General features: G+C 34.1%; 1 protein-coding gene across 1 annotated transcript; it reads left to right on the top strand.

Moving 5' to 3' along the window:
- Positions 1–4,985: 4,985 nt before the first annotated feature.
- LOC139501042 (G-protein coupled receptor 157-like) lies at positions 4,986–9,583 on the top strand. Its single transcript, XM_071289997.1, has 3 exons — positions 4,986–5,638; positions 7,056–7,279; positions 9,156–9,583. Exons 1-3 carry the CDS (start codon positions 5,161–5,163, stop codon positions 9,546–9,548), a joined length of 1,095 nt encoding a protein of 364 aa, XP_071146098.1. The 5' UTR covers positions 4,986–5,160; the 3' UTR covers positions 9,549–9,583.
- The last annotated feature ends 1,116 nt before the right edge of the window (positions 9,584–10,699 follow it).

The raw sequence follows: 10,699 nt of genomic DNA, 5'->3' as shown, positions 1-10,699 counted from the left end.
TATGAAAATAATAAGATGCGATGAGTCCATCTCAATGAGAGAACTCTTGAGACCCAATTACGTTAAAGTTAGCACTTTTAGGCCAACAAACGGCCTTCAACAATGAGCCAAACAAAATAGCTTACTACGATATTCAATGTATATTTCATTATTTTGTATTATTGTATCCAAAAATGATGTTAAACTACTGTAACAGACAAAAAAATACAGGTTTCGGTTTTGTTTTGTAGATTTTCGGCCTACTCATTATTTACTGATAGTCTTGAAAGAAAAACATTGCACAGAAGACGTACTAGACCTATCTTTCTGTCACATGATCCAAACATTTTTTTTACAGTATTTAGATGAAGAATTATTCACATCTCTAGTTGATACACAGATTTTACATTATGTAAATTGTTGGTAAAGTTATGTCTAGGGCCAATTCAGTATGTTATAATTGTTTGAACGTTAATTCCATCTTTATACTATGAGCGACATTCTGGTTGAATTTTTATGTAGGATAGATATGTATCTAGAATTTGATGAGGGAGGAGGGGAGGTTAAGAATATGTATGTATGTTGAAATATGTTAATCTATTACAATCCGTTTCATTACAAACGTAAATAGTTTACACCGAGTATTGTCTTTCGCAATTGTTCTTGGCATACCATGTTTATATAATATGATCATAACAATCAGACAGAGTCTATATTGTTTTTTCTTCTCTTAGTTGTATGTCTAACCAATTTTATTTATGCATTCATTCTAATATTATTATTTTCAGAGATAACTACTGTGGTGGATGTCACGCAGATTTCTATGTAGGGTCACACAAGGTCAATTGGTAAGTTCGTGAAGTTTATTTTCACTTTAGGAAACTGAGCGAATTGGCCGTTTCAGAATCTAAAGCATCATGGGTAATTTCATTGTTCGTACCCCAAAGTGAAAATAACGTTACGTCATTGGTTGAATTTCCATTGTTTATAACGTTTTAAACCAATCAAAACGCTTTGATGTACGCTTTTGAAAATATTACCCAGGATGCATTAGATTCTGAAACGGCGAATTGAATATCCTGGATACATCAACATGTAGTTACTTGATTTAGTAAAATTTAGAGATAATTTCTGCAAGATTGCTTCTTACGATTTGAATTGGAGCATTTACCTTGTTCGCACAATGTATTATAAAAAATAGGGGGAGGGTAAAAGGGGGGGGGGATAGGGAATATCTTTGACAACATACAGCTGTGGAATTTTTTTCAGGAAATACTTCGATTTTTTTTTCAGCAGTACAGCGGCGTCGAAGTTATAATAAGTAACAATAATTCAATTTAATTTGACTTATTAAAAGAAAAAAACATCAAAGTCAAGTCATTGTTTATTCCAATCATTTGGTAGATGCCAAATTGGCTATATTTAAAAGACAAGTTTGGAACATGATAAATCTTCTGCAATCATAAAATGGAAATACATACAATATGTTTACAAGGTATAGTTTTATTTTTATCTTAGATTAATGGAAAAAAAACACTGAGCTAAATAATTTGAAGTTACGAATGGATAAATGACAACACACATTGAGATGTTTATGTTCGAATGTTTGACATAAATATAATTTAGACGTGATTTTCTTTTCAGCACAAAGACAGCACCATCAAGCTAAGATTGGATGCACACGACTGATTCCTTATTTGTATATTAAAGTTGTTGTTTACAGGGCTGTTCGTTATTAGTTTTAGGGGCCTCGGTGTTCTAAGTAGTTCTACTACTTTAATCACTTGACTCTCAACACCAACAATCAACAATCAGCTCATTATTAGTTTTAACATATACAAAACATATTAACTTAGTTTAAATTTCACTGTTTTCGGAATACGTATCTGATCCGATATGTCAAATCTATTGATTTCGGTTCTTAAAAACAAACTTACAATCCATTGAATGTTGAGTGTGTACTTATTGATAATTTAGTCTTAAATGCATGATCTTTTGTATTAGTTATTAATTTAAGCATTGAACTAGCTCTCAGTAACTGCTGGTAATACTCCAAGAGCATGTACGTAGTGTCTTTTTGTTGTACAAGTATCAGTCCAGGTCCACTCTGTGTTTTTGTAAGATGTATTTCAATTTGTATCCAACTGATTAGTTGAGCCTTTTTTATCTGATTATTATAGTTTGTTCTCATGTTGTAATGTTACGCTATACTGTCCCATGTTGAGGAAGGGTTGGGCGTCCGCTATCATGTTTAACCCCGCCACATTCGGTATGTGCCTGTTCCAAGTCAGGAGCCTGTAATTCAGTGGTTGTCGTTTGTTGCTGTGTTACTTATTTGTTTTTCATTTATTATTTTTTACGTACATTATGCCGTTTGGTTTCTCGTTTGAATTGTTTTACGTTTGTCATTTCTTAGCCATTAATACATTGAAGATGACTATGCGGCATGGGCTTTTCTCATTGTTGAAGGACATAGGCACGGTGACCTATAGTTGATAATTTCTGTGTCATTTATGTCTATTGTGGATAGTTATCTTATTTGTAATCATACATGTACCAAATCTTCTTGCATTGTTTACATTAATTAATATACACATGAAAACGAAGTACGATACCACTGTCCCAGGTTAGGGGGAGGGTTGGGATCCCGCTAACATGTTTAACCCCGCCACATCATTTATGTATGTGCCTGTCCCAAGTCAGGAGCCTGTAATTCAGTGGTTGTCGTTTGTTGCTGTGTTACTTATTTGTTTTTCATTTATTATTTTTTACGTACATTATGCCGTTTGGTTTCTCGTTTGAATTGTTTTACGTTTGTCATTTCTTAGCCATTAATACATTGAAGATGACTATGCGGCATGGGCTTTTCTCATTGTTGAAGGACATAGGCACGGTGACCTATAGTTGATAATTTCTGTGTCATTTATGTCTATTGTGGATAGTTATCTTAGCTTATTTGTAATCATACATGTACCAAATCTTCTTGCATTGTTTACATTAATTAATATACACATGAAAACGAAGTACGATACCACTGTCCCAGGTTAGGGGGAGGGTTGGGATCCCGCTAACATGTTTAACCCCGCCACATCATTTATGTATGTGCCTGTCCCAAGTCAGGAGCCTGTAATTCAGTGGTTGTCGTTTGTTTGTGTGTTACATATTTGTTTTTCGTTATTTTTTTTTTACATAAATAAGGCCGTTAGTTTTCTCGTTTGAATTGTTTTACATTGTCTTATCGGGGCCTATTATAGCTGACTATGCGGTATGGGCTTTGCTCATTGTTGAAGGCCGTACGGTGACCTATAGTTGTTAATGTCTGTGTCGTTTTGGTCTTTTGTGGATAGTTGTCTCATTGGCAATCATACCACATCTTCTTTTTTATACGATAGTCATGTATAGTACTATACAAATCAATGTTTGTTGTTTCATTCTTTCAAGACGTTTAATCGCATTAAACTGTCTCAATACAATTTATAGGATCAATCGTGCATTGGTGAGTGAATACGGATTTTATCTTTTGATAAGATTTGATATTTATTTACTTATTTCCTGTCTTATTTTTATATTTTTTATGAAATATACACGTCAGTATCATCATTTCTTAACTTTCAACATTGTCCAAAATACTATTCATTTCCATATATTGAAGAAAACATTTATTGACAAAATATGTTTCTTCATAAAAGGGGGGGGGGGGTATGTTCTTTTTAATATATTAACTATTTACTTTCCAACGCCATCACCCAAATGTTTTTAAATTAGCACTTTTTAAGGTATTCGGAAAATCAGGAATCGTGCAAACCATTAATTTGTCATCTGCTTGACCATAATATTTTTTTTCTCATAAAATTTGGGATCAAAATATCTTTTTTAGGAAAAAACATACCCCCCCCCCCCCCTTTTTGAAGTTAAATGTCTAATCCCTTAGTGTACTGATATGAATAGTATTTTACTGGAATTGTTTGAAAAAAGATATTGATGCTAACGTAAATATTTTGTTCAATAAAAAGACAGGAAATAAGTCGTTGACAAAAAGGTTAAAATCTAATTGAAAGTTAAAGTGCCCATGAACTCATTGATCATGCACGAGTGATTCTATTCATAAATAGTGTCCTTGTAACACCTTAAAAGAGTCCATATATCATCTAAAAAGCCTGAGTCTGTGTAACACCCGTTAATGTACTGTTTTGGCGGGGGGGGGGGAGGGGCAAAGTCGTACAAGTAATACTAACGACATCTGCGTCAGTTGATATAACCTGTCATCAGTCTTAAGTTGTTACATGAAACGAAGAAAGGAAGACACTCAGGGGAGGAAAGGATGTTCAATAGAATGTGAGAAACAAACAGAATACAGAATTTATAAAAGAGAAAAGTCGAAAAGACAGTCCACAGTCAAGAACATCTAACATAGAAAACCTGTGAAATATAAAAGCTCTCTCTCTTTATATATAGAGCTTATGTCCTGTATAACCGTTACGGTTCTTGCTTGACTTGTAGCACCGATATATTTAAAATTTATTATTTTTAAGCCTTCATACTAGAACGTATATGATAAACATATGATAGCCATCGATATATGTTGTCATGGAAATTATTGTCACGTAGATTTTAAAAACATTTTCGAATGTCTACCAGTTAGTCAGAGTAATATTGTTGTTATAAAACAGTATGAGTCTAATTTGATACAGCTATTTCATTTCTTATACTTTAATTTCTTTTTCATTTTTGTGTGTGTCTTTCTTCTAGGGGAGGGGGTGGGAGAAGGTATTTAAAAGTACATAGTAAAACATTCCATTTGTTTATCTCAAATGACCTTTTTAGATAAATCAGCTAAATCCAGCACTGTATCAGAGTGTCATGGCTATGCAAACAAACTTAACGCGGGAATTCTCTTTTTTCACTTTTATTCAATATCTTGTGGACTATATCCAGCTAGTGCAAAGAAGTTAAATGTACTAAAGATAAGATATTTGGAAATATGTGCAACACAGATAATAAGCTCCTCAATTTTAAACAAGGGACACGTAGTCTTATCGAAAACTATTTAATATGTTACACGATAATTCTTCATTGATTTAAATATTGTAAAGGACAAAGATATTTAACGAGAATCTCGAATCATCCGACCGATTTTTAAAATAAAGTGTTGAAGTGTAAAATCGGTTAAAAAGTTTTAAAATGGAAAATGTTACGAATGGCACAGAGGAATATATTAATAAAACTACTAACGTTGACATCGCTTTGACAATCGTCACGTCCTCGCTGTCCGTCATTGGTGCGTGTCTGTTATTCATATTCACATTTCTAAGATGGAGGAGCGGGGAGTATATAAATGAACCCAAGAGATTGCTTTTATGCTTAACAGTTGCAGATTTGTTCGTTGCCCTTGGTAACATATTTGGCGCAATTCGTTTTATTGGATCTATGGACTATAAATCAGTCAATTCGATAGTAGCGTGTCATACTGGGCGTGATCCTTTGTGTATTTTTCAGGCTTTCGTAACAATAATGTCAAGCATGAGTTCGTTTTTCTGGACAACTATTATTGCGTTTCACCTATTGTATCTGACGCCAATGGAACCGTCTCACAATGGTCCTACAGTAATAATTTACAAACGGACTATTTTTTATCACTTTATTAGCTGGGGCATTCCAGGTAAGGACGAGCAATTAAAATTTACAACTATAGCAATATATACATGTATATATATAGGTCATACATGTAGTACGGTCTTCAATCAACAACAAATAATGCCCGTACCGCATAGTCAGCTATAAAAGTCCCCGAAATGACAATTTTAAAACAATTCAAACGAGAAAACTAACGGCCTTGTTTATATAAAAAAAACATGAACGAAGAAAAACATATATGTATCACAGCAAAAAAACACCGACTACTACTGAATTACAGGCTCCTGATTTAAGACAGACACAAACATACAGAATGTAGCGGGATGAAACATGTAAATGGGACCCAACCCTCCGGTTACCTTAGACAGTGGTGTAACAGTACAGCATAACGAGCTGTAAAAATCAGTTGAAAAAGCATTACTCATCAGATACAAATAGAAACACATTTGACAAAACACAGAGTGGACGTGACCGGGTACTTGTACATCTCAACAACAAACAACACTTAAGTACAGATCTGAGAAAACTTGCGTAATACTATGTTTATTTGAATAAAGGAAATACATGTTTTAATACATTATTAAGACGGTTTGAACAGATACCATAGATTCTTTTTGGAATTGACGTACCAGCTTAAATTAGTCTTTTGAGAATTGACGTACCAGCTTAAATTAGTCTTTTGAGAATTGACGTACCAGCTTAAATTAGTCTTTTGAGGGGAGGTAAATAACTCTAATCATAGTTAAACATACACAGCTATGTTATCGTAGTGAGAAACCGTTGCTTTTCATACTTAATTTTAAAACTGTCTCATAGATCTCTTTTTATTCACACAAAGTGTATTTTCATGAATAATCTATGAATAATTAAACAAACTTGCACGACTTTTAGCTTGAAATATAGCACTGCGACTTATACTAATTTTGTTATTACATTTAAAAATTTAAAAAAAACAACATTGAAAGTGAACAGAAAATAAATGCATCAATTACAATTCAAAAGGGACGCTGATTACACTAAGCTAGTACTACACGTGCACCAGCAGGGGTTTCGAGTCATTTTGGTAAAATAAACTCTTACAAATACTAGGCTTTTTTGGAACGCGTTTATTCAACATAACTCTCCCCAGTGGCATTTGCATTAAAACGGTTGGAAAGCCAATCAAATATTTATACGAAAATGTCGAGATTTGAAAACCAAATGATTGATATGAACAATTAAAAGGAACTGTATATCTACATGTACACATACAGAAATAACACGGTTTTTGTTAATAAAGCATATATTTTGTTGTTTCCTTCCCCTGAAGACTTTCATATAATAGTAATTTTGGTTGTATAGTTTTTAATATAACGCAAACTTAGGACAATATTATTCAATAACAATGTGTAGCGCTGATACGTTACTGTACAACCATGTAAAATTTTAATTCTTATTTATAGGCGCCTTGTCAATCACTGCACTGAGTAAGAATTTGTTAGGTTCAGACCTAACTGTTGGTTCTGGTGCGTGGTGTTGGATCTCAGCGTGCCTATCACAGACAGAGAGAACTATCTGGATGACGTTGACAATGAAAGGATGGGAAATTCTGATGTATATTTTATGTGCATTATTCTATATTCTACTTAAACGGTTTCATTGGAAGGAAAAAATCAGAGCAGAAAAGGTACACAAAATATTAAAAAAAATCTATGAAACCATAGCCTGACAAATGTTTGCACTGGCACCGATCTAGCTAACTAAATGCTACTAAAATAAAATATAGAATGGAAATGGGTAATGTGTCAAAGAGACAAAAAACCGAGAAAAGAGTAAAAAATACCAGCCGAAGGCCACCAATGGTTCTTCAACACGGCGAGAAAATCCCACACCCAGAGACGGACTTCAGCTGGCCTCTAAACAAAAAAGTGTACTAGTTCAGTGAATATGGACGTGTTACTAAACTCCTAAACATATAAATGAACTAATATTAAAATAATATACGAGATTAAAAAAGGCAAGAGGCTCCTGACTGTTCATGTTGCTAAGTCTTTAGTTTTCTATTTTATGTCTTGTGAACTATTATTTGTCTGTTTGTCTTTTTAGTTTTTAGCTACGGCGTTGTCAGTTTATTTTTGATCTATGAGTTTGACTGTCCTTCTGGTATCTGTCGCCTCTCTTTTTGGACAGGCGCAAAAATGCGACGGGTTTAAACATGTGTAGTGCGATCTCAACCGCCTAGTAAAACAGTTAAACCTAGTAAAACAGTAAAACTCAGTGGAAAGGAAGTCCGCGGGAGATGTTAGAATAGGTCACAAAAGAAACTAAGCAAAATGACGATGATACATAAATTAACAAATGACCACTGGTAGTTACTACCATGCCAACTCCAGACATCAATTAAACTGATTGAAAGAATATGTCTTTATCCTATTAAATCACGCACCATCCCTGAAAATTTTAGTGAAATACGATCAAAATTGAAATAATCAAAGAAATGTTGCGGTGGCCTGCGTATATGTCATTTTTCTACACTATTATTTTGGGATCGCAGGTAAAATAACTGATAGGTCAGAGCAACGTGAAATAAACTGAAACCATTTACATACAGATGGTTCTTAAAATACAAGGTCTTAATTTTGCACGTGCATGCAATATGAGTATAATTACTGATTTTATTTAGGTTCAGACCTAATGCCGGCGTCACACATTGGCGTATAGACCGACGTGCACCAGACATACAGAGAAAATTGACAAAGTCCGCATACGTTAGTTACACGCTAGAGGAACGCTAAGCAATCGTTAAACGCGCGTTGCATACGTTTGAAGTACGTCGAAATGCAAAGATATACGCTTGATGAACGGTACAACTACAAGAAATTTTTATGCAGCATAAAAATTTTCATCCAGCTCAAGCGTGTGCCAAGCGTATACCTGTACTCTACACGCTCGTAACACATACGCTACAAGTTCGTTAAATCGCTACAGATAAGTTTTAGACACGTTTAGGGCACGTTGTATACGTTTCAAGATCGTTCGACTATAACTAAAATGTATGCGGGTATGTTTGTAACAAACACCCTCCACGGGGGCATAATTAAACGTCCCAGACACGCTGAAAGCACGGATTATCGCCCCAGATACGTCCGCGACGCATCTCAAATACGTTCAAGAGACGTTCTTTTCCTTCGTAGATTGTATTCCATCTACGTTAGACAAACGCCAGCATACGTTACTTGAACGCCAGATAAACGCTTAGGTACGCTTCTCGTACGTTCAATGCACGCTTAAAACTCGTTGTGCACACGATACAGATATGATTGACAAGTTGAATGCATCCAAAAGTACTAGCGTATTGGCAGCGTACATGATTGTTTACCCTGCCCGGCGTACGTCGGAGCTATACGCCAATGTATGACGCCGGTATAAGCTACCAAAATGAATCAGTATAATTGCATTTTGTTTTTTTCTAATAAAGACACCGTTTTTTTTAAATGTTTTGAAGTCAGATGTTAGATGTATTTTACATTTTAAAATTATGAGATTAAAATATTATTTTGTAGGCAGGAAAAATGGCTGAAGGTATAAATGCTCCAAGATTTATAAGATTGCAAAGTGTTCCTTACAGCGAAAGAAAATATACGAAAGTGGATAAACGGTTCATGTACTTATGGCTAATTGAGTTATTTCTCAGAAGTTTTGGAACAGTAAGATTCGTTATGGCAACAATCAAAAGGCATACTGGACATGCGTATACATCTTATGACAAAGCAGATACTATTCTGTTTCATTTTCAGAATTTTGGAGATAGTGCGCAGGCGTTGTGTTCGTTCGTAGTATTTTGTGCGTTTTCTGCTAGAACTCGGGAGTTAGTTAGATTGAAATGTTTTAGAGGTGATAAGCGGGACGATGAAAGGTTATCGTTATTGTCGAATGCTAGTTATAGAAATGATTAAATGGAATGCATTTATACTAAGTTGCACTATGTTGATATGAGTGTATGTACTTTTTTGGGGTTCCATCATTTATTCATGTTTTACTTTTTCCCCTTTAAAATTTATGCTTTATTCTTTAACTTGCTATCATCCTTTTCTCTTCTATTCTATTATATATTGGTTTTCCTTTTCGTTTTCTTTGTTTTTTTGTCCTATATACAACTATATATCATTTTCTTTTCTGTAAACCACATACAGACCTATGGTAAGGTTCATATATGATCTCTTCATTCAGTTTTATTCATACACACCATCATTAAAAAATATTTTAAAACATGGACATGTAGCGACATTCATATTTTTTTGGAGGAAAGGCTTTTTATCGATTTGATGAGTTAAGCCCTAAGGCTTTACACATGATTTTTATGGTACAATGTATGTACATGTGGTGTACTGTTACACCACTGTTCCGTGTAAGTGGAAGATTTGGTTCCAGCAAACATGTTCAAAACTGATAAATTCAGGTCGTAACTGTTTTTCGGTTTAAATTGTTCAACAGTTGCATATTTTGGGCATCTTATTGCTCGATATGTAAAATTAGTTTTGCTCATTGTTGAAGGCTGTATGTCATTTGGTCTCTGTTGGAGATATATTGAATTGGTAATCATATGACCTCCTCCTATTTTTGTCCTGGTAGAAATACAGCAAAAGGAAGAGCTCTCCTCACTAATATATATAAGTAAAGCAGGTATTGTTTTCGATGATATAACTATTCACCAGGGTTGATATGCAATAAAATAACTTAAATTAAGATGTCAAATGGTAATACTAATTAATCGTACTAGGACCACAGGCGCTTGGGTCTATGATACAGATTTTTTTTTTTTTTTTTTTTTTATTAAAATCTTCAATTTTCTATATTTATAATACATATCTATCACTTCTGTGCATGTCTCACCTAGTTTCGAGTGATTTAAACGACCCAGAGAAAAAACCCAATTTTACTATCCATACTTGCAGAGGCTCTTTATTAACATTAATCAAATCTTAAATTTGTTTCTTAGTATGGATAGTAAAATTGGGTTTTTTTCTCTGGGTCGTTTAAATCACTCGAAACTAGGTGAGACATGCACAGAAGTGATAGATATGTATTATAAATATAGAAAATTGAA

This window comes from Mytilus edulis, chromosome 13 (genome assembly GCF_963676685.1).
Source record: "Mytilus edulis chromosome 13, xbMytEdul2.2, whole genome shotgun sequence".
NCBI lineage: Eukaryota > Metazoa > Mollusca > Bivalvia > Mytilida > Mytilidae > Mytilus > Mytilus edulis.
Note: the sequence above shows the minus strand (reverse complement) of the source record. Positions and strands in the feature narration are given on the sequence as shown.

Bases quoted from the DNA above. Each gene is read 5' to 3' on its own strand.
- LOC139501042 (XM_071289997.1), top strand. From the start codon at position 5,161: ATGGAAAATGTTACGAATGGCACAGAGGAATATATTAATAAAACTACT. The intron at 5,639-7,055 runs GTAAGGACGAGC...TCTTATTTATAG, and splicing joins TATTAGCTGGGGCATTCCAG to GCGCCTTGTCAATCACTGCA. The intron at 7,280-9,155 runs GTACACAAAATA...ATTATTTTGTAG, and splicing joins AAAAAATCAGAGCAGAAAAG to GCAGGAAAAATGGCTGAAGG.